A 24767-nucleotide genomic window follows, 5' to 3' on the forward strand; every position below is an offset into this window, starting at 1 on the left:
CTCACTGGGTGGAACTGAAATAGCATTTGCAGTAAGTACAACCTTGTCTTTTGGCCTTTTCACAGTAACAGTCTGTCTTTTGTCACGTGGAGAAAGGGGTTGCAGTGCTCTGACTATCCGTGACACTCCTTTCGTGTCACCTCCTTGCCTCTCTTGCCCATTTGCAGTTAGAAGTGGATAGGAACTTAGTTTTGTCATAAGTTCAGGTGTGTTTATGAAATAAACTGGCAGAGTTCAGTCACTTATGGAGCTCAGTCACTTTTAACTCACATTGAAATGGGGCATTTACAGCACAGCTGGTATCTGTTCATGACTTCAGAGGTGTATGAAATGCAGGAACCTTCTTTAGGAATAGTTTACAGGGGAAAAATATATCTAATACAGATGTAATCAGCTTCCTCTGCCTGTTTGGGTTTTGGGTTTGAGGTTAAGTTTTTTTAGTGGTGAAATCTGAGGCAGTTTAACAACATGTTTTCCCTTCTTTAAAGTGGACCTTTTGACTTCTCTGTAACTTATGCAAAGATAACTGGCAAAATGAAGGCAGATCCATTGATTCGTAGCTGAGGTGGTTGTGGGCAGCAGTTGGCCCTTGTAACAATCGATGTAAGCAAGTGTAAAGAGAAACAGATCTCGGTGTACAGTGCCTGCTTTGCTTGGGCACAGTGATGTTCACACTAGGGCTGGGTGGAGGTCCTTAATTTTCAGAGGTGTTGAGCACAGTCAGTTCCCAGCTTTCTAGGACTTGCAGGTATGTATACCTCTGAAAGTCAGAGCTGCAGCACCTCCCAGGCTGGACTCGATGCACAGAAACTGCAACATATTGGTGGTGCTAAGATGTCTGTGTTTAAAAACAGCAGGGTGGTAAGAAGTGTTGAATTTCCAATCGTAAGTTGTTTTATTTCGGTGTATTTTCAGACTGGGCTGGCCGAAGTAGAATACAAATTAATGACTTCAACAGATTTTGCTGAGAATAAGCAGCTTTTAGTAGAAATTGGTCTGAGTTTGTATAATGTAATATAGAATCCTCATGTTTTGAGCTAGTTGGAAAAAACGGTATCTATATTATTGCTGCAAAATTCTGAAATGTTTTTGCAATTCATTTATTAAACCCTGCAATGTCCTTGTGAAGGGGGCATTTAAGAGGCCGGAATGCTTAAGCTGGTGAGCAGGTGTAGGCTGCTGGTCCTTTCAGTGAGGTGCTCATGCAGGTCAGGTTGTGGTGGGGTATTGCTGGGGCAGGTGATGATGTGGCTGGGGTTTTGAGGCGTGCTCAGGAGATTACCTCTAAGCACGGGTTAAAAACCGGCACAGCAAGCTAAATCTCTAGTACCTGATTTGAAAGGAAAGAGGAAAGTGCTATCATTTTATGGTTTTTTTTTTAAGATGGAACTATGAAGGGTTAATTTTGCCTGTGGAAAATATTTGTTCTTTAATGTAGCCATAGCTATTCACTGTTTGTTATCATAACTTAAAAGACTTGCAAATGCCATTAGGCTCATGCTGGAGTAACTGACTGTAAAGTTTTGTTTTTAAGAAGTAGGAGTTTGGTGACATGACATTCGTCTTAGATCAGTAAACCACCTTGGACATTTTATCCGCAAAAATAATAACGAGCGTAATTATTTTTAAAAGCTGTTTTAGACCGAGAACCTCAGTGCTGAGTTCCTTGCTGGAGGGAAATTTTCATAGTTAAATTGTGAACATCTGAAAGCTGCAGTTTATAGTGGAAACTTAAGATCCATTTTAGTCACGTACGTCCATTTAGCAGCGTACACATATCTGAAATGAAACTTCTAGAGACTGATTTTGCTAGATGGAAAGAGCTGGTAGAGTGGCTGCTTTGCTTCTCAGGAGCAAGATCCATACTGAGCAGATTATTTTGCTTGTGCAGCAGAATGGGTTGCATTTCAGTATTCAAGAGCATTCATTACTTACCTTAAAAGAGGTTTAAGTGATTGTCACCCAGACATTTCTTAACTTTGTTGTGGGATTGCACTGTTTAAAATTTTCGTGTGATTAATTTGGTTCTGTCGCTGTGCACAGCACTGCAGGTTCTTGCTGAAGCTTACTTTCAGTCAGCTATTTCCATTAGTAGATAAGACTATGAATTACTGCTGAAGTACTGCACTTAATGGTTATCCAGCCATTAGCATTATAAGCAATACTCCACTGCTGCACAGTCAGCCCCCTGTTCCTTGGCATTGTCTGCTTGATTGTTTTCAGATTTCTATGCAAGTTCAGGGATTAAGTTCTTCTTACTCAAGAAAATAATCCCTTGAAGTTAGTGGGAGCTCTCCTTCCATAAGGAGTATGGAATGAGATCGTAGGTCAGCAAATTCTCCACATGTCCTTCCTGAGATCAATATTTTTTCCTCCCCTCCCTCTCCTGCAAGAGGGAGAAGTTAAGTAGCATGCAGCCTTGGAAATAAATAAGTAAATGGTGTTTAGTGGAGGATATGCTCCCCTGCCATCAGTAGCAGTGCTTTTCTCAAACGCCTGCTTACCACGCAGTCCTGCTGTGGCCCATGCTGGTTCCTCCAAGTCCATGTGCAAGGGTCCAGCTTGAGCAGGGCATTAAATCTGGAGTGGAACCTGAAAACGCACAGGTCAGGATATGGAGTGCTCTCTGCTTTACACAGGGTAGTCCCTTTTACTAAGAAGGGGGGAAAAAGGATGGAAATGAATGACAATAAATAGAATATTTTCTCTGAATGTTTATAGAATAAAAATAAACCTCAGAGTGTAGGTTTTGGCTAAGGATTTATTTTTATTTTTCTGCAACAACTGCCTTTCCCATTGCTTCCTCAGTCATTCCCATAAAGTATGGGAAATGTTCGAGTGTCTTTATGATGAAAGTTGCAGTAAATTACCGATGGACAGCATGGTAGAAAATCTCTGTTTGGAAATGGAGAACATAAAATGCTCTTCCATTTCATCATGAAAACCTGTCTTTGTGCCTGCTTCTGGGAATCAATTTGCAGGTACCTGCAGTTTGTATGAGTACATTAAATGGTTCCGGGTACTCTGGGAAGTGATGCATAAGCCTAGTGGAGGGAGGGTGTGAAATAAAGGTGTTTTAAGCACCTCATTGAATCTTCCTTACATAAAAATTAACCAATCCCCCCCAAACCCAAATAAACAAACCACTCCCCCACACACACACACTGCTTGGGGACAGGTAAAGGAAATTTCAGTGAGTTATTATGTCAGCATATCTTTGTATGCTTTTATGCATATACCAGTACTACAACTTAGCATGGTAAATTGTATTCAATTAATTTATTGTTGCCTTAAGAGAGTGTGGAGAAAAAGATTCCAGGCCAATTCAGTGCATAAGATAAGATAAAGAGAAGGTCCTTTAATCTCAGGGACCAGACAGGGGTTTTATGATTTTATAATGATGTCCATCCAGTCCCAGATCCGTCCACCTCCAGTTCTGCCCCCCACACTCTGCTTTGGGAGCTGAGTCAAGGGGAGTTTGGGATCTTCACCTTCTTTGCAGCACATGCAGTCCTTGGAGTTCCTCCAAAGTTCTGGGCTAGAAGGTCACTGTGTCTGTGTGATGTCTTCTGGTCCAGCCTTAGGGGGGTTTTCTACAATTCTACCTTGAAAAGAAGACTAAACAGGCTAATGGAATGTAGAGGGATTGATATGGGATGGGGTAATAGGGCTGGGTATGTGTAAACATTATGCTACAGCATAAGGGATATAATACAGCTACATTAAAATATACATTTACTATACATCTACTTCTAAAATCTGCAAAAGTTAAAAAAAAATCAAAAAAACTCTGAAGCATCATATTTGAAATCTCTAGTTTTAGCCCAGATGTGAGAATGAATCTATAAGGGAATTTATACCTTAAATCTCTTATTTGTATTCCTACCCCATAATCAACTTAGTAGTTATTTAATGTGTCTCTAAAATATTTTTTCTGATTCTGTCGCTTTCATTGTCACAAAACCAGCACACATTTCTGTAAACACGGGAAAGTACAGATTTTGAGGCTTCTTTCAAAGAGAGCTCTTCAGAGGCAAGTGCTTTGATGTAATTCTCTTAAATTGAATAGAGTTTCCTTGTAGTTATGAGTCAAGAAACAAATCCATTATCTGGATCTAAATGTAATTCTTAATGCTATGTCTACATGTGGAAGTACTGGTCCATGTACATGATAAAATAACTCCTGATCCCTTTTAATAGTTCACACATCATCCCTGACATTACAGAAAATCTCATCAGAGAAACATGAGCAGAATCACATTTTAAACTCATTTTACCTGGTAATTACTTCTGGAAACATCAGTATTTTAACTGACTTGTAGGTTTTGGTTTGCTCTTTCTTTTATTTAGAAGCCCTACTCCTGCACATGCTAACAGTGTGAAAATCCTGTCTCAAGTGCTTTATTTTTTGCACTCCTTCAAGCTAAAAATCCACAAGTCAAATTGCAGTTTGGAAAAGCTAATGTCCAGGAAGCTTTGATTATTTTTATAGGTAGTTCTAATGCTCTGGTACAGGAGAAATACAGATTTTGAAAAAGAAAATGTGGCAGCTTTATCCTTGCTAATAACTACAGCATATTTTTAAATAGCAGTGTGCATAATAAGGGTGTCATGCAACAATCATCCATTTTTTCTCTGCTATTTTAAGGGCTTGATTTTTTTTTTCAGTGTATTTTTCTTTTGCAACAGTTTTAATTAAAAGCTTATCCATATTTTTACAATCAGCAATTTAAAGTAATGGGATAAGCCTGTTCTGTCCCACATCACACTCATCACTACAGGATTTGAGTAGCTTTCACAAATGTATTAAGCAATGAGCAAACATGTCATGTGTTGTTCATTGCCTCATTTTCTGCCCCAGTGTGCAGTGAAATGTTTTGTTTCAGGAGGGATTTTTGGGGAGGGAGAAAGGGTTGCGCTTTTTTCTTTTTCTTTTTTTTTTTTTTTTTTCTTTTCCATTTCCCCTGAAGTACAATCTGCTATGTATTTGTTCTAGAGCAGGCAAAACTGAGGAAGTTGCCCTGCCTCTGGAGCGGGAGGTGGTGATGCTCGTGACCGGTCCTTGGCTGACAGTGCATGTTTTAGGTCTGTGTGTTGAAAAATTCAGGCTCCCTTCCAAGAAGTCAGTATACTTTGAGCAGAGAACTGTGGAACAGGAAAGAGCCTTGGCTGTCACCCGTGATCCCCAGGCTCAGTCAGAGTGTTCTGAGCTGGAAGGATCATCGAGCCCAGCTCTTCAGTGAACAGCCTCCACAGGGATCGTTGTGATCACCGTGCTCTGACCAGCTGAGCTCCTCTGGCTGCCTCAGTGTCCACCCCTGCCGGCTGCAGTGCTTGGTTTCATGGGGACTGTAGTGGGAACCAGTGTAAAAACTTTGATGTGACAGCTGCAAGGTAACCTGTTTGCTGGAGTCGTGGTGCAGGGTTTGGTGCCACTTATCTTCCAAAGAGCCAAAGGCTTCCTTCTGGGGTGCTGAGGTAACTGGGCTAAGTGGCTGTGGAACTGGGTGACTTTCAGCCAGAGTGAAAGAGTTCTCTCAGTCAACTGGGGGATTTTATTCGTGGCCATCTTGAGATCTTAGTTAAAAAAAGATTTCTAGAAGCTGGTAGTGATGGATTGGCATCTCTGCATCTTTAGACTGCTGGAACTATGTCTGTTGTAATGTTGTCTGTGCTTAGAGGTATTCAGAAGGTATTCAGAAACTCCAGTTTCTGAAACTGGAGTCATTAACCTGGTCAGTTGCATTCTTAACAAATAAAAAAACCCCAATGCAAACCAGCAAACAACAAAACTGGCCTTGAAAAAGGATCAAATGGATGTACTGTGTTGGAAAAACTGTTGTTGTGAGTATGCACAGGCTGTATTGGACACACAGTGCACCAGAGGTGGATTTCAAGTCAGAAGAAAATATTGCTAGTTGAGGTCCAGAAATGCAGTTGATATACAAATTTAAAAATACAAATGGCAAAATTAAATATGAAAGCACTTATCCGCTGTTGTTCTGGAATCAAAAAGAGTAGAAAATAGAATTGATTCTTGTGGATTCCAGAAGTAAATGGTTAAGAGATGGAGGTGCAGGTTCCTATCTATGTTTTAATCCTTTCCTCCAGGAAGGCTTGTGGCATTATTGGTGCTTTATGATGAACCCCAGACAGCCCTCCCTGGGGAAGCGGTGTTGTATCGTGCAGCCACGAGCAAAGTAAAATTGATGACTCTTTATTCAGCAGCAGCCAGGCTGGGGAAAGTTTTGAGGGGAAAGAGAAGTTCTTTTGTCTCTCCTTCTTCAGGTTCTTTCTCTGAATGATGCCACATGCTTGGGGCAGATGTAGCACCTTTGTACCTGGCTTACCATAGAGGGACATGTTTTGGGGAACAATGATTTCCCCAAGACCTAATCACATATAAGAGAATTGGTAAACCCACAGTGAGTTCCTGTGACCCTTGAAGATCACAGTCCTTGCTGAACTCTGGGCGTTGGAAAAGTCCTGCATTGTATAGGCTGAGCAAATTCCTGTTCCAGAAACTGTCAACTGTGTGCCAAATCCTCAAGGGAAAAGATGATACTTCTTCAAGCTAGTCCTTGCTCAGTTCTATTGCAAGGATATTTTGGATTGAAGAAGTAGCTTTACTGCCTGGGCTACTTTTCAGATATGTGATTTTTCATTTTCAGTACGGGGGAGTAGATTACTTGGCCAGTAATTTGCAATTTATCAAAGCTTAGAAAAATGAGTTAATTTTCTTTGGCTTTTAGGGTTTTGTCCATCTTTCTGCTTCTAGTACTTACAGTCATAAAAATAAAGGAAATCTGTGAGGCCTGAGGGTGCTCTCACTGATGGTGTAACTAGTATTCAGTGATTGTGGTTCTTCAGCTCTTCAGTTTTCACTGTCTGCTGTAGTCTGAAACTTTTCCTTGATGTGTCAGGGGACACTTCATAGCCCTTTGGTTTTCAGGGAATCTAGATGGTGATCATTCAAGGAGAGTGGTTTATACCGCCACTGATCAGCATCAGCACATGATTTGGAGCAGGTAAGACCTGTAAGTGTTTGGGTGGACAAATCAGGAGGCAAATGCTTGCATGTCAGCTACGCTGTGGGTGTGAAATCTTTCCACCAGTTGCTAACTAAAACTTATTAGCAAGTCTTCTGTATGAATCCTTTAATATGCAGTAGTCCAAGAGTCTGGAAAATAAAACCAGAGGTCTCCTTGGCTTTGTTTCTTGTAGTCAGAAGGACAGTTTGCTGAAGCTGCAGTGCCTCTGTTGTGTGGGCTGTTAGGTGAGAAAAAAGGTAAACCTAATGCCAGCTGGAGAGCCCAGGGCTGATATTCTGATCACCTCTCCACTGCTTCCGAGGGGACTTCTGAGATCAGCTGAAGGGGTGGCTGAAGGTCTCGTTGTTGCCAACTTCATTTTGTGTCGCAGCAGTGCTGCTCCAGGCGCGTCTCAGTAGTGGTCCTGGGAGGTATAACTTCAGATGTGGAATCTGGCTTTGTCTTGAAGTGGCCATTTAATCTGGAAGCAGAAGTAGAACATGCTGGAAGTGTGGTGGTAAATGGCAGAGATTATAATCTGTGTAGAATGGAGAATGTGTAGCCTATTATGACTAAAAGGGAATTATTGTGCTTGAGGGTAAAGTTATGTTGAAAAGTTCCTTTGGAAAAAACTAAGGCTGAGAGAGAACACTGTATAACCTGACTGAATCTGTAGTGAAGCCACCTGTTTTTCATTTTGCTGGCTCAGCAGTATGTTAGATCATAAAAGTGTAATAATTTTTGACGTTTCAGTGCATTTATATTAGATTGCATATGTTGAATTTGTTCGTAAGTGCATCTTCTCTCCTTTAAGTAAATGATGGGAAAATACTTTGTCCTGTAGTTTAAGGAAAAAAAAAAAAAAAATCAGGTTATGAACTGGTAGCAATGGCTAGCCTTTTAAAACTTTTACTGGTATTGTGTAACCAAACTATCAACAGAGAACATAAAGCAGGGATTTGTGTCCTTCATGCAGCAGTGTTTTTAAATGTAAATCAATTCTTTCTATTTGAGTAGGTAATGACCTTAAAATTATTTCTGACAGGTTATCAATTAGATAACCTTAATTTTGATGTTATAAACAGGAAAGTAACTGGGAACAAAATGCCAGTGCAATTGTTTATTAAATAAATGGATCTCAGTGTCCTTTTTGTGTTCTGCTGGTGTGAAGCAAGTCATGCCAGGTGTAAATGTCCAGGAAAAAGCATTTTGAAGTGCAGCACAAACGACATGGTGCTTAACTTGTTGCAGTCATTACTTTCTGAAATCAGGCTTTTTGAAGCCAAGCTCCTAAGAATTTTTTTTCCCTATGATAATTACCCAGCACAATTCCTGTTTTTTTGTTTTTGAAATGGATGCTGAAAAATGAGTTGCTGAGCACAGATAGAGCCATCTGTGCAGCGACTGGCAAACACTGCACACGGTGGGAAGAGAGATCATACCGGCGTGGTTCATAGTAGATGAGAATCAGTTACAGACTAAGATATTTATTTTGCTTTTAAATATGGTGAGGACTGGTTGTATTTCATAAGCATTTTAAGGGGAGCTGATTTTCCAGCAGGAGGAGAGCCATAAACAAACTGACTCAAATAAAGTTAAGCAGACTGTGTGCCTCTGAGATTTTGTCAGCCTCTGGCAAGGACGGGTTTTGTTTTGCAAGCGGATTCAAAGCATTTTTATGTCAACTGCACATTATTTTTCTGCCCGTTGATCTAACTGCAAGCTAGTTCTTTCAGAGTGAAGCTCTTCAGTGGTGTATCGCACTGCACCAGTTAGCAGCTGTAAGTGTGGACATTTTTATTGAATTCATGTGTTACTTGAGATGAGCGCTTTTAGCCCTGGGGGTGGGGCAGGCAGAGAGCGCCTTTCTATTTAAAAGAAGTGACTGTGCTGATCAGCATCTCAGTAACATTTTTTGAGGTAAACAGTGGCAAAGTCTGCTTAAAAATATTGAGTAAATAGTGTTTTTTTCCTTGGATTTCCGAGTTAGCGATTTTCTGGACAGTTTGAGGCACGGGGGAATTTGTTTTTCGGAAGTTTTTTTGTTTAGCCTGCAGAAAAGAGCCTTCAAGGTAAATTGCCCGTGGGCAGAGTTTACAACATGAGATTCACTCAGGGATTTGTTTGACTGGTTTGGAGTATAGCTGCAGAGATAGCCTGCACCTATAAATCCTGTCCCCTGGACTAGTAGCATTGCTTTCTTATCTGCAATTTGTGAGAAAATTGAATAGTCTGCGCATAAAGTGATTGAGTCACCATCCCTGGAGATATTTAAAGGACATACAGACTTGGTGCTTGGGGACACGGTTTAGTGGTGAACATGGCAGTGCAGGGTTAGCGTTGGACTCAATGATGTTAGAGGTCTTTTCCAACCTAAAGAGTTCTATGATTAAGCTCTGTTTTAAGGAAACCCCCGAACTGTGGAGTGGGGGTTTTCCCTTTCTTTCCTAAGAGAAGAGTGGGAAGGAATTCGGTTTGACTTCGAAAAATTTTTAAAAAATGTAAATGAAAACGCATTTCATGTCTCTGGGGGTGGGACTCAAGACTAGCTTCCCCCAAAGAAATACAGGAGAAATATAGTGTGCCTCACAAACTTTAAATGTTTCTGTATAATTTTCAAAGGTTAAGTTGCTTTAATTCAGAGTTGTTGGGCCTTGTTTTTCTTGTATTTCAGCCAGCATTTTCCAGTGCACAGTAGTGACTTTTTTTTTCCTTTCCCCCCTGTTTTTTTGCTCAGTGTAAACAATTCCTTGCTGTGGTTACAGACAAATATAGAAGAGAACCCTTTTCTCGGAGAAGAATCTCCCTGTGCATTTCTTAACCATTTTTGGGAAGAATCGATCCATCTGTGCATGCGGGAGAAGGAGGCAATGGCTGTAAATTGAAGTGACATCATATATATTACTCTCATTGATCCACTTTTAGATTAGAGCCAGGATAAAAGGAAATGGCATCAGGGAGGAAGTATGCTCATTTAGGCACAGATCCCAGTGTGATAATGGAGTAATAATAGAAATCACGCCACTGTCAATCGGTTGCTGCATTAGTCTGAGGCAGATTTCCCCTCCAAGGAGGCTTTCAATGACTTCATTCAAACGCAGGCAGGAGCAAATGGGATATTCAGCATACCAGCTGTACAACTTCAGTGATTTGTGTCCTGGCTGAGGGGTGCAGTGCAAGAGCTGGTGCTGTGGATACTCAGATAGATATATCTGTGTCACATTTCATGGCTGTGAAAGGTCAGTAGTCAAATGTTTCAGTGGCGTTTTTTTTTCTGGTATAAAGGGTAAATCTGTCATTTATTGCATTTGTTCATGTAGGAATTGATAAATTGGCTCCTTCAGGTGGGTGGTCGTTTGGGATGTGAGGCTGATGGCCTCTGTGGCTTCTATGCCAGCTCTTGGAAGAGGAAAAATTTTCCTTTCTTTGTGCTTTTTGCAGGTTAGGGGTTGTACTCAGAAAGTTCACAGGGTTTATTTTCAAAGTTATCCGCAGAAACCCTGTGAAACCTACTAATGAATTGAGATACTCTTGTGACACAGTGTAATGGCTTAAGTGTCTTGTGTGCTGATATGAATAAAACACAAAGTATGCTTTTCTTACTTCCCAGATACTTAGCATACTGTGAATCTCAGCCCCAGTGAGCTGCTTCTGTAATAGTCTGTTATATTTTCAATTTGGTTACTTCTTCTTTAATTCTTTCATCTTGCCTTTTTCAAATGCAGACCTAGTTTTGATATTCCCCAATATAAATATATAATTTGCAGTTTGTTTTAAGGGTGACAGCTGTGTTATTCAGGCTTTAAAGCAACCACGTCAGGTAACAGGGGGAGCAGCACAAAAATGGCTGTTTGGTGGCACAGCAAAGTGAACTCTTCCAAAAGGCTGAAGAGTTGCAAGGAGAGGTTTTATAGTTTTAAGGGCAAGATGATGCGTACAGTGCTGGGATACAACCTTATATTGGGGAAAATGTTTAATTACATGGGACATGACAGAAAAGCTCTGGTGTGCTTGATCACAACGTACTAATTTATTTCCCCTTTGTAGTGTCAATACTCACAACTAGGGGAGGGGCAGCCCTTGGAGAAGGAGTGTGGTTTCCATGCAGCAGCCCTAGGTTGGGGCAGGAACTATCTGCCTTACAGTATAAATAGATCCTGGTGCAGCAGTCATTGACGTAATGAAAATATTTCTTGGTCCTCAGCACACTTCCTGATTGAAGTGATCTGCTCTAATAATCATGTATATTTGAACATTTTGATTGAGCGCTCTCCAGGACAGTTCAGAGTATGGGGGATTTTTTTAGCCTGCTTTAGGAGGAACACTGACATTTTGTGTTTGGGGTGTTAGAGTTGTTTTCTGAATGTTTTTAACACGGAGATGCACGCTGACAAAGTGAAGTTTATGCTGCTGCAACTCACTGTAGTTGTGTTGTGTGCTTTTTTATGTGTGTTAGATATTTCAATATGCATTCACAGAATATGAGTTGTATAGGAAAGTTGGCTTCATGATACTTGAAAAGTAAAATTTTTGTTCTGTTCTCTACAGCATTTATGTTTTGGTAGCGTGGGCCTCTTTGTAGTAAAGTGTAAGGCAAACAAATGGAAATTTGACAGCCTGTACCCCAAACAATTCTCCTGGGATGAGGTGAGAAGTAACAGATGGGCAGGACAAATAAGTTGGTAGCGGGGAAAACAACAAATAGCAAGAGTGGGGGTTTTTGGCAGAAAATTCAAGTGCAATTTTGGATGCTTATTTATAACCGTTAAAAAGCTGCTTTGGAGATACGATATTCATGTTGCTTTGTTTGAGGAAAAGATTTCTACACTCCTGGATGAATTTTGTAGCAGCCTCTGTCGCGAAACTTCGGCCACGCTTTCTGTGTCTTTGCTTAGGATAAGTTTTTCTCTTTGAGGGAGTCCCTTTCAGTGAAAGGAAGGGGTAAGACATAGGAGAGAACGTTCCTGCTGTTATTTGTGTTAGAGAACAAACCGTACGAGCTGCGCCCACTAGTGCCAGTGCGGTGAGAGTCTGTCAGGCTCCTCTGCCGGGACTGCAGTTAATCCTTGAGCTGCCAACTGCTCGGGAAAGGATAATATCGAGCATCTGGAACGTGGGTAAATAGCAGAAGCCATGTTCTCATATCACAGAGCAGCCACAGAAGATGCTCAGTTGGAAGGGACCCATCAGGATCACGGAGTTCAGGACACCCCAAGAATCCCACTGTGTGCCTGAGAGCATTGTCCAAACACTTCCTGAACTCAGGCAGGATTGGTTTGCGTTTTTTTGTTTGGTTGGTTTTGGTTTGGTTTTTTTAATTGTTGCTGGGGAGTTTTGTCTGTTTGTTTGATTGGTTTTCTAGTCTGCAGTCTCAAATCTGGACTGATAAGTGTTTATTCTATAGTTCTGAAAAGTCTTCAGCCACGATGCAGGTAAATTAAGGGCATGGCTGCTGCTCTGCTGCTGCTCTTGGCTTCAGTGAGGTTCTGTAATGTTACCTTAAACAATATCTTTTTGTGGCTGAATCTCTATAGCTATTACACTGGAGATATATTATAAAATAGCAACCCTTGGCTGTTCTGTGCCTGTGTATTCAAGCAGCTGTTGCATGGTTTCTACGAATTAAATACTGTTCTGCTGTCTTTGTTGTTAGCAGGCAAAGCTTTCTAAATCAAAAGTTACCTTTTTGTTCATGGTGTTCTGCAACATTTCAGATTTTATTAGTGTTCAGAATTAATTCAGTTTCCAAGAAGAGCCACTTCCCAGAAGCTTTCCCTTTTATATTTTTGAGTATGTCTCACCAACCCCCAGGCAGCTGCTGTTGGACTATATAATAAACATTCAAGCTGTCGTTTTAGTAGTTGTCCTGAAATTGAAATATTCAATATTTTTAAATGTCTGACCATTTTTAACAGTGCCATTTTCTTGGCAGGCTTCAGTATCACTTAGAAAATGTTCCAGTAAGAGCCAGTAAGATGTGAGGGTGTTTTAGTCTTCGAGAATACAACTGACTTGAATAATAAAAAAATGGAAGGAAATCAAAATGCAAGGCAGAGCATTAAAATCCTAGAGATCTCTTTTTGTTTTTATTCCAATTTAGGTACTAATGCTAAATTAGATCAGTCTCAAAGGGAAGAAAATGTCATGTTGTTGCGTTAGTTGTTAAAGGTGATATTTTACAGATCAAGACTTATCAGAAGATTCTTGATATCTTCATGGACCCATGATATCTTCATGGACTTGCTGTCAGAGATCAGGGATCCAGACTTGTTCAGTCCACAGGAACAGCCCTGGCTGTGGGATGTGAGGCACTTCCCATGGCCAAATTAACCCCTGCTCAGCGTGTTGGCACAGCAGAGGGGACATGGGCAGGCAGCAAGGTGGGAGCAGAAAATCACCAAATGTGCTAAAAGCTGGAAGTGGTGTCAGGAACAGCATGTCTTTTTTTCATTACTCTGTCTTCAGAACATTAGAAGTGAACAGTGTTGGTTTCTTTTTGCGTGCAAAAGCTTAAACTGACATCCTTCCTTTCCCCTTCCTCTCTTGGTGCCCTGCAACGATGAATAATGGGGAAAACTATGAGGCATATAAAACCTTCTGACCGATCACCTTGAATCCTGAATTTCCAGTAGATTTTTTTCTTGGCAGCTGGGGTAATTTCTCGCTGAACTCTGTTTGAATTATTTATTTGTTCATCCAGTAAGCCTACTAAACAAAGCACTTAAGCACTTGCTACAGCAGACTTCTTGTGCTTTTTCTGTTTAGGTTACATTAGGTTCAAGTTGAAAATGAGAGGTTCTGGAGTCAGGCAACTAACTATTGGATATATATATATATATATATATATATATATATATATATATATATATATATTTCCACCTAAATAGATATTATTCTATGTGTGCCACAAACACAACGTTCATGTGCCTTCACCATGTAATGATGAATGGCTTGTGACTCATTGCCCTAAAATGTGCCTCAAAATGTGTCACTCTAACATTTGTTTTCTGGGTCACTTATTTGTGCTGTGTTTCTTTGTAAATGTATTATACAAATGCCACCCTAAAAATTATACATTCTTATACCTAGTTCATTCCTGAAATTATGCATTGTAAATTATTCTCTTTTTATCTCTCCCAAGCCTAAACAAAATGGAATTACTTGGTTTACAGAATCCATAAAAATCTTACTTATTAAGCTATGATTATGTTTCAACAAGATGAGCATGTTTTAAATCTGACCTAACCATAGTAATGAAAACCATGAAAAACAAGTCTTAATTGTGCCCCCAGCACAATCTTTCAGAACACAGATACACAAACCCTTAGGTTTTTCAGAAACCAGCTAGAAGTCCATGTTGTATTCAAGCACACGTTGGAAGTACCTGCTATCACAGTCCTGTCCTCTTTGGTTTGTTTCCATTTAATTGCTCGGTCAGTAGAGATCTTCATTCACACACGGCATTTATTTTTCTCTTAGCTTCTCCCTGACCAGCTGGTCTTACTTCTGGAGTCTCTCTTGGAGGAGAAGACACTGTGTCCTAGAACACTGCAGTGCTTGGAGAGAACGTACCAGCTCCGGGAGCAGGATGCTGAGGTAAGTCTCTTCAAAAACCATCTCCTGACACTCCCCCTTGCCTAAGAGCCACGGTGTTCCCCTGGGAACCAGGCTCACTCAGGTTCCCTTCTCACATGTCTGAATCTGAAACTGGGTATCTTAGCTCCGGTGCTGTTGCACCTTCCCGTGCCTGGTATGTTTTGTGTAGGCCTGGGTGTGTTTGCACACCGTGGTAGCAGAGGATGGGGCAGCCCAGATGTCCGAACTGCTGTACATGCACCCCAGCCAGCACCTCTGCTCCAGTGCTGGATTTCTCATGTAGCATGCTGACTGTGTGGTAGAGCCCCTGTTTGTTTTAGTTGTCATATTGTCTCCAAATGTGTCTGTCACGTCCTAAAATTATTATTCCCGGTTTTCAGCCGATACTGTTTCTCTTTGTGTGCTCGGAGGTCTCACTCAGGATTCAGAAGAGCTAGCTCTCCAGAGAGAGAGAGACTAGATGTGCTCTGGTTTGGGGCTTGAGTTTGAGGGGGAGTCATTTCTTTACGGTTGTCTCTAGTATGTGCCAGTGATATTAACATTCCCTGAGGAAAACCCTGCTTTATATGATATTGTAAAGGCTAGCAGCCCTGCTCCAAAGCTCTCTGTATCTTTGTGGGGCAAACCAGTCAATATTTATTGCCAAGTGCAGAGCTGGCTATTTTGTGAACTCCCGTGGTTTCCTCGTGCTGTGAGAGTTCTGACAGCTGAGGCAGCAAAGCTGTGAAGTACCCTTGGCTTGCAATAAGCCTTTGCTTCAAGTCGATGGTGTGCAGGAGGGGAGGCAAGAGGGTAGAATCTGTCGTGAAAATAAAGATCTGTAGGTACATATGTATAAAAACAAAGGTTTGTTATGAAGTGGCATGTGATCAAGCTAATGTGGGAACAATGTAGACTTAGCATTTAACTGAAAACTACTGTGAAGGCTGCAGAAAGTCAGTGTGCGTGATTTACCCTGTTATCCCTGGAACTTTGTGGCAATAATCAGAATTGAAGGAGAGAGCATAATCTGTCTTATTACTCTTACGCTGAAGTTGCTGGGTGGATGCTTGTAGACACTTGGAAATCCAAACATTAACATAAAGGTCTATAGAACACAGGTCTGTCTTTTTCTCCGAGAAAAAAAAAAAGGGGGGGGACAAAATTTTGATTGCTGCTGTTTACTGCACCTTTTTACTTTTTTGTTGATACAGTTTTCCAAATGCCATATTTGGTTTTAATTAGTGCTTTGAACCAACATTTCTATTTATAGGTATTAGAGTATATTTTAATCACATCTGAATACCAGTGAAATGTCAGTGGTTCTATTGTGGGAAGAGGAATTAACAGGGAGAGAGATCAAAGCAATAGCTGTGGTGTTGCTGCTTCGTGCCTGTGAATTGTAAGCACCAGGCCACAAGCTTCAGTTTCTCAGGTTTTCCTTCACGCTCATGCTTTCTCTCTTTCTTGCAGTGTCATGTAAAGCTACACAAGCAGTCTGACAGATTTTTTTTCTTTAAAGAACCAAACAAACCCCCAAAATTGCAGCCTCTATGAAATGAACATAATCTCTGTTTTATTTTACAAGGTGAAACCAAGGGCTTAGCGGACAATTTACTTAGAAATACAACTAAGATAACATTACCATTAGCATTTTACCAATCATCAGACACCAGACACCTACAGTCCTTTAAAGGGAACGTTAGCTCCCATGGCCACATACCTGAGGAAGGGACTGTTCTGCCTCGTTCTCCAGTAGGTGCACAGGGGGTTTTTGTAATCATGACCCAGGGACAAAGAACTGCAGTCCAAGCCTGTTCTCGTCTGAATTTAATTCGTGAAGACACAAATCGCTCTCAGTGATCCTTTTGTGTTACTGGAGTTAAAATGTTCTCAGTAACCAAACAACAGAAATGGATCATTAAAAATAAAACCGTAAAAAAAATTGCAGGCAGGCCAATGGAGATAGGAAAGTTGTCAGTGTCAGAGAATTTATTCCAGGATTTTTGTACGTGAGGTTTTCAACTGTGTTCCACCCATTTTTGTGTTTTAAATAAAGTTTGGTGTTAAAATTTGAACATATAAAATTTAGCCTGCCTGCTTAGGGGTTGGCAGCTTGTTCCTGGGGCAGCTTCTGCCCTGCACAAGTACAGCGTGGGAAATCCCGGCTCATGTTTCTTAAAGCTTTTCTGCCTGTATTGCTGAAGCATCTCTGTTTTGACTTTAAGGTGGAGCATGCTTGGTGCTGCGAAGTGCTGCACACCTGGAGGTGTCTGCCCTTGCCCACAGGGTTGTGTGTCTGTCCTCAGTCAGGGGTTTGCCAGTAGCACAGTTGGGTACTCCTGACGTCTCAACAACGTAAGGGCACCTCCTGCTTCAGAAAGAGGAGGCTTTGCAGCAGGCTGTCTGACTTGTAGTGGAGAGAGGTGTGAATAAGCCTGGAATGCAGAGGTTTGTCTCTTCAAGGAGTGCTCAAGCTGGATCCTTCCCAGGGTCTCCTCAGCAGCTCAGCGCAGTTCCTGTCCTCTCTCAGATTGAGTCTCCCCTCAGATATGTGGGCTGCAGGAGGAGGAGGCAGCCTGAGGAGGTGGGCAGCCTCTCCCTTCTAAGGCAGGCACTGATTTAAGTGCTTCAGATAGCAAAAAGAACCTCAAACCAAACCAAACCAAACAAGTTAAGTAACGTATTTCTGATTCACAACGCATAACTTCTGAGCCACGAGAGCCAGGAGTGCTGATGGCTTAAATCTCATTTCAGACTGGTCTGGCCCTGGGCTTGGGTGCCGAGAGAGGCTTGTAGGGCATCTGCCAGATTGCAGAACTTGTGACTCCCTCCTGGTTTTTGCAGTCATTTTCTATAACAAATCATGATTTCATTTTCCATTTACACTTCAAACCTTGGAACATCTGAGAAGACAGAAAACTACAAGTTTGTTTTCCAGAGATTAAAGTCACTGATGTGAGTTATTTGAATTGAGCATATCCAAGGTATCTTTGAACAGTGTTTTGAAGGCAATGAATGGTTCAAAGTTTGTAGCCATTTTTCCATCTTCTCTCTGTGCCTTGAATCCATTGTGGCTCAGACCTTGTCAGACAAGTGGGAGGCAGTTACAGGGAGTTTGTCCTCAGTTTTCCCATCCTTTTCCCTACTTGCTATGCTGCTTCCCACTACGTAACAAAATAGCTCACAGAGAGGATCTGCTGACATTTCCATGATGTGCCACATCCTACATCCAAGAGAAGCATTATAGAAACTGGCTGCAGCCTGAATATGACAAAGTCCAACTGAAAGTTCAGCTCTCTCTTCAGGAGAAATGGGATATGTTATAAAGCAGCAGTACAGTTGCCATCACACAGCACAGTAGGATAACAGAACGGAAGGTGGGTCTGGGATTATTTTTGTTTTGTTTCTTTCCAGGGTGGCTGTTCTATGCAACTGTTTCATTTATTCAATATTCAGGGTCTGGCAGAATGTGGAGAGCTGGAAAGTTTGGGGTTGCTAGTGTTTTTTTAAATCTGCCTAACCTTGATGACATCTCTTCTCATATGACTAAGCAAGCTTATCTCATTTGAGCACAGGCTGTTGAGGACTTTCATTTAAATAAAACGGAGTCAGTTAGCTACAAAATACAACACTGCAATCTCTTAATTGTTGAGGAGAGGAGTGCTGTCATTACTCTCATTGTTTCTTTTCTTCATTTGGTCAGAGATAGGCCTGTAACGTGTGCATACAATGTCAGGATGGCTGAGTGGCCTGCAGAATAGTGAAAAAGTCAAGAGGGAGATCACATAGGCCATAGCAGAAGAACAGTGGGTGCAGCACTTTCAGTCCTATTTAAGAACTGACAATATTTCTGCAAGTGTGTTTTACTTGTCACTGAATTATCTAAGAGCTGGTAAAAAAGTACAGAGTATGAATGAAGACGAAAGGTTGATGGTGTATTTCCCCAGATTTTTCACTGCAGACCTAACTTTCTTTTCTTTTCTACTGTAGCTATCACTTTTTTAAAAATAAAATACCTTGCCTGCACAGCATATGGAAAGTTACTTTGTTGGCTTTCCTTGCCCCAGCAAGTTGTCTGAAATGCTCTTCACTTATATAATGCCTTCCCTGTATTCAGGATCGTGGTGTGGTATATTCTGGGGAGAGAAGAGAGGCTAGAAGTGTTTCTGCAGTGAATGTGAGTGAAATGAGTTAAGATCATAATATCTCCAGTCATGTGGGTGGCACAAAGCCATTCTCACACAAGTGCCTCATTGTGCAGCCTGCGAGGCCAAGGCCCTCGAGTGGTGGCATCTTATTTCACTGACAGAAATCCAGCCATGCTAATGCAAACCATATAAGGTGCTTGGCATCCTAGAAGTGGTGAGAATTGCTAGGACAAAATAACTTTGATTCATTGATCTTTCCTAGCCCATGAAAAGCTGGCAGGAGTGGAAGTACAGATGAATTCTTGTCGCCTCCCGTCTGATGGCGACTGCGTTGAACTGAACACATTCTCAGACTGCTTAATTCAGCTGTCCTGCTGTTTGGGGTGGGCATTGTTTGAAGGTACCCTTATGGAACACATCTGTAGATAACACTGTAAAACTGGATGGGAAAAGGGAACTGCTCGGGAAAGTTCAGGTCACACTTGCACAAGGTACTTGGTGAGCTTTCCTTTCAGCACAGCCACTGGGGCAGCCCCTCCCTGGGGCGAGGACTCAGGAGCAGTGTCCAGCTCTGAATAAAATTAGTAATGTCTTGCAAATACCTCCACAGGCTGGCCAGTCCTTGGCTGGGCTGTGGAGCAGCAGGTAGGCACGATTCAGACAGTGGTGCTGCAGCCAGACAGAGCTCCACGATGACACTGATGGTATGAAACACCAATTCAGTAGATGAGAAAGGTGACAGCTTGAGCTGATGGCCATGGTACAGGACATTACTTCCTTGTGAATGCAGTAATTTGGTTTTGTTTCTGCAAAAGTAAAAATCATTTTTTGCCCTTATTTCATACTTAAGCCTACAGTTTATTATGGAATTTCAAGTCAAACTGGGAGGAGACACCTTATTTTGTATAGGACAGTATGTTTTGCAGGACTTACAAAGCTGCTGTGAAAATTTACCAGGAATGCAAAATAAATTTCACCTGCCTTTTCCTTTCTGAATGTTTTATTCGAGCATTATTGTAGCACTAGAGATAGGTAAGTTTACAGGGAATGATTTTTTTTTATTTGTAATTGAATTGCAGTTAGCACTCCGGTATTTAGGAATTTGGAACCTAGAAAAGGCTCTCTATGTGATTCACTCTGCATGCCAGGTTTGTTTCTGGAATATATCATATCTGAGGTTTGTATACCCAACCACTGCTGAGGTGGTACCTTCGTTAAATGGAATAGAAAAAAGAGAGAACCAATGCAAGTATTCACAAAGTGAAGCATCAGTTTGATAATTTTGACACACATTCTTGCAGAAATGTGCTTTTTTTTTTTTTTTCCCAAGCCCTTCTCCTCATACTTCCCCTGGCAAATCCTATCAAGGAATATATCTCACTCATAGAAAGTCTTTCCCATTTTCACAAGTAAATGGCTGATCTTGGGGTACTGTAGATTATCCCCATCCCTGATAAATGTATTGCAAGCAGCCACTTGCACGAGGTCTTGGTAAATTTTGAGTCTTCAGCCTGTTTCATGTTCTTCATGTTGCATTTAAATGCACACTGCAGGCTCTTTGGCACAGATGGGGTTGGTATTGATATTGGTTAAGACAGTTCTTCACAAGTGTGCATTTGCAGGAGTTGGATCTTGTTCTAATGAAAAGAGCTTTTTGAAAAGAGTAGCTTCTAGGACTTGCTTGCCAAAGATGAGGTCCAAAATTCAGTGTGAGGCTGAGAAAATTGGAATAAGATGAGGGAAAAACTCTTCCAGTAACAGCAGTGGGAGTTGTCCCATGAGACTCGCTCTGACTCATGTGCCCATCGTGACTGAGTGGATGTGCTGGGATGAATTTGTGAGGCTGAACCAAGGATAATCTTGAGTAGCTATAATTTGGGCTGGTTTGTTGCTACATGTGAGGCAGAGGGGCTTTTCCAGGCACTTGAGAAGAACAGAAAACCCCTCCATCAGCGTGAGCTGAAGGGCACGGTCAGAGCACAAGATTTATGGAGCACTGAAAATAGCTCTGCCCTAGTCAGCAGTCGTGGTCCCTCAGCCCTCCAGAGCCAACACCAACATGTTTGTTCCAAGTGATCTCACTTGGGGGGTGACCAACAGGAGTGTTCCTGCCCCTGACTGGTGCCATTACTGGTGCTGTTCACTTATTGCCCCTTATTTTTCTAACTGGTTTTGGACTTAATTTCTTTTTTATCTGGCAGCCCAGCAACTTAATGAGACTTGGAAAGCAGGGGAGCTGATGGTAACAAGGAACCAAGTGTGTAATTGGGTTGATTTGGCTTCTTTTTGCTGCTTGTCCAGAGAATCCGAGGAGGAAGAGATTGGGGATAATTCTATGTCCTGTTGTCCAGCAAGGAGAATGAAGTGGTGTCCTCTAGGCTTCCAAACTCTATCCCAAAGGTGTTCTGAATTGGATGCAACTGCTTTATATGAAATTTTATACAGTATTCTGTGTAGGGCAGTATAGACCCAACTCTATAATACAAACCCCCGGCCTTGTAATGAAATTTAAATTATATATAGATATATAAATTTTATATATATATAAAATTATATATATATATATATATAAATAATAGTACTGGTATAGTGGCCATGATGTAAAGGAGGGGTATGGGTTCTTTTTAAACACAAACAAAATCCCCTAACTATCAGCAATAGGATTGTGTTGGTTTTTTTGAGGGGTGGGGAGGGGTGGGAGGAGGTTTGGTTGGTTTTGTTTTGTGTTTTAATTCTGGGGAAAAAAAATCTGAAAATATTTTTTATTTAAAATATACCTATTTTGAGGCTTCGTCCAAATAGCTCATCTAGTACTTCTGATCCTTGATTAAAGGCTGACTGCAGATGCAGGTTGTGCTTGAATAGGATCACAGTTCAGAAAAAAGCTGCTCTGCTGTTTGAGGTCTGAATAGTTCAAGAAACAGGACAATGCAAAGCTGCTAACCCACTGTATGGGTCACTGCATTCCAGCAGCAGGCAACAGAAGAGGAGAGGAAGATAACTTAAAAATATGTAACATGGAGTAAAAGCTAAATGTTCTCATTGCAGGAATGGCCATATTCCTTCTTAGTTTATAAAATCAATATATTTCTCATTAATTTTTGCTGGGAGTTGAGGAAACGGGGCTGCAGTCTTGAAAGGTCTTTGTCTTTGAAATCAAAGTCTTGTGTTTAGTTGTTTTGAAAATTGGGAGTCAGGTTTTAAACTACATGAAATTCGAAGGTCATGAGCATTGGCTGAACAGGCTGGCTGTGACCTGAGCTGAGGGAAAACCAGGCAGCCACATTGTTCACTGCTTGGAATTTGAGTCTATTTTTCATATGGAGCTCCAGATTCCATCTGTGACAGTAATCTTGCTTGGAAATAACTAGTGATTTGACCACAGTCCCTGTGAGAGACCAAAGGTAAAAGGAGGACTCTTTTTGTTGCCTCTAGTTACAAGAAGGAGGAAATAGAAGTAGAGGGATGGAGAGAGGGGCATAGGCAAAGGGGATAGCTTACTGTTGCCTTAATACTTACAGCAGCCTTTCCTTTTATTGAACAAGAGTTATAATTTAATCATAATTGGTAACAGACAGTTCATGTACTTGATCTCAGGCTCTTCAGAGCTGGATTTCCCCATCTGATGTCTGTGTTTATGTGCTCTTTCCCACTATAACATATGGTTTTATAAGCCCAGCACACTTTTATGTGCATGTGTAAGTAACTTGTGTTGAAATACGTATGCAGACACTGTATGGGTAAAAACTGTGAGCAGACTCTGTCCAGTGGTCACAGGAAATATTGGAATCACTTGCTCTGTTGATACAAAAAAAATTTTTTTTGCTGATTGCAGAGATGCTGTTAGGATAGAGCAAGGGGTAATGGCTTCAAACTGAAAGAAAGTAGGTTTAGATTAGCTATTAGGAGGAAATTCTTTATTGTGAGGGTGGGGAGGCCCTGGCACAGGTTACCCAGAGAAGCTGTGGCTGCCCCATCCCTGCAAGTGTCCAAGACCAGGTTGGATGGAGCTCTGAGCACCCTGGGCTGGTGGAAGGTGTCCCTGACCATGCTAGGAGGGTTGGAACTGCGTATCTTCAAGGTCTGTTCTAACCTAAAGCATTCTGTGGTTCTGTCAAGTTCTAGGCACTGTTACTGGCAGCTGTTTCGGTAGGGTGTGAGAGGGGATGTGGATGGAGTTGTGTATGAGATGGAGCAGCAGCTGTGGTGGTGCATTTTGGCTGCAATGTCAGTTGGGATGGATGCATAAACCAAAGCCAGGCTTGCCTTCCTGAAGGTGTGGGATTGTCCCTGCTGTGATATTGGTTGTACCTAAGGCTGTGACCTGATCTTCCTTTCCCTCCCTCCAAGGTTCAGTATCTCCTGGCTCCCCAGAGCCCTGTCCTTAATCACCTTCAGCCTGTGACTTCACCTCAGCACCCAGCTGGGAGAAGGGAGAGGTGAGGACAGAGAGCAGCAAGAGCAAAGTCCCAGGATAGCCCTGCCAGCAGGGACAGGGGAGGCAGGAGGTGCTGTAGGGTTAGTGCTGGGACCCACCCTGCTCTGGTGCAGAGTCCTGCTGGGATGCCAGCCCATCTTCCCCTGCCAGAGCTGCAGAGAGGTTTGTGAGGTGGCACAGGCATTTCTTCTGCCGCCAGCCCAAAGGCAGCCATGCTCCCGAGAGCTGGCAGCACCGCAGGGAAGCAGAGCTCAGCACACACGCTCAGTGAAATTGCTGGAAAGGCAGAGGATAACATCTCTTCTGCCATCTCCATCTTGCTGCAAGCTGTGAGTGGCACTGGTGCTCCAGCATGCTAAGCAGGCAATGCTGGAAAGGCAGGGGAAAGGGGAAGCATTCCGTTTCAGTGTAAGTAATGTATTTATGTTTTTAACTAAGGCTTATTTTTAAAGACCATTGTTTTTTTTCAAATCAAGTGTGTGAAACGTTTCTTTACCTCACATGCACTGTGATGTAGGAGCTGCTCTCCCCAGCATGGAGATGGTGGCAGTGCAGATAGGCATGTGGTGAGAAAAGCCCTCGGGCACCAGGGGATGTGCTCTCTCAGACAGTGCTGGTGAAGCTGCCACACTACCTTGGTGCTGGTGGCCCTCTTCTCGTCTCACTGCTCTGTAGCTCATTGCCCATCATCACTTGGTTGGTCTGCTGTAAAAGAAGAAGAGCAGGAGAACCAGATCCTGTTGTTTATCTGTCTCAGTGTGGACAGGGCAAGGAGGGGCAGAGCTGAAGAGCACTGAGATTACAGCATTTGGCATCCCAACCAAGCCACTTCCTTGTTCTCACTGAGAGCTTTGACATCAGAAGAGAGGCACAGCCTGAACCACCTTTGAAAAGGGATTAGACATGGTTTCTTAGTCTCTTGCCTTTTCTGACTTCCTTTGGAAAATTTTTCTTCTACCAACACAGCTGTCATTGATCACAGATGGGGCCCACATAGGGAGAAGAGTGTCTGATCTGTAACTGGGAGCTCTCTGTTTGCAAACCTGAGGTGGGAAAAAAAAGGACATTTGTCTTCTCCAAACAAGTCCTCAGCATCTGCCTCATTGCCAAGTACAGATCTTGTCCTGAAGTGCTGGCCTTAGGTCGCTACGCCCTTCTGATCATGGAGAGCAGTGGGGATGCCCCCTGCTCTGCTTGGACTTTCTGAAGCAACAAGTTTTGTGATTCCCAGGCTTCTGTATGCTTATGTAGGAAAGAACCTCCAGCTCTGGCTGTGGGAAAGGTACGTTTTATTTGCAGCTGGAATGGGGTCATGTTTGGGGTCTGTGGGAGCTGATGAGGCTGCTCTTGAGCAAGGGGTGGTACTACAGAAACCTTTCCAACAGAGAAGTTCAGTTGCATTATGTAGAACTGGGTGAATACTACGACAGGAGCATGTGTTTGGAGGGGACGGAAAGGGATGGAAGGAAACACATGCCCATAATCACGTCTGTAAAGGTGAGAAGGAGAAGCAGGCATCTTTTGATGGCTCCTTGAGGCTGCAGAGCTGTGGGAGCATGCTGCCTGACCCTC

General features: G+C 42.1%; 1 protein-coding gene across 5 annotated transcripts in view; it reads left to right on the forward strand.

The window, feature by feature from the left end:
• The window catches only part of AOPEP (aminopeptidase O (putative)), a 157002-nt gene that overhangs the window by 118178 nt on the left and 14057 nt on the right, over window positions 1-24767 (forward strand). For 4 of the 5 annotated variants that reach the window (XM_027879148.1, XM_027879147.1, XM_027879149.1 and 1 more), the window contains one exon: window positions 14511-14627. In XM_027879148.1, the coding sequence (XP_027734949.1) occupies window positions 14511-14627 (117 nt within the window). Of the gene's footprint in view, window positions 1-14510; window positions 14628-24767 lie in introns of those variants that run through there. The other variant, XR_003570683.1, reaches the window with a different exon arrangement.

The sequence above is a fragment of the Empidonax traillii genome, unplaced genomic scaffold, assembly GCF_003031625.1.
Source record: "Empidonax traillii isolate 1590-97213 ecotype Southwest subspecies unplaced genomic scaffold, ASM303162v1 scaffold51:size1492887, whole genome shotgun sequence".
Taxonomy (NCBI): Eukaryota; Metazoa; Chordata; class Aves; order Passeriformes; family Tyrannidae; genus Empidonax; species Empidonax traillii.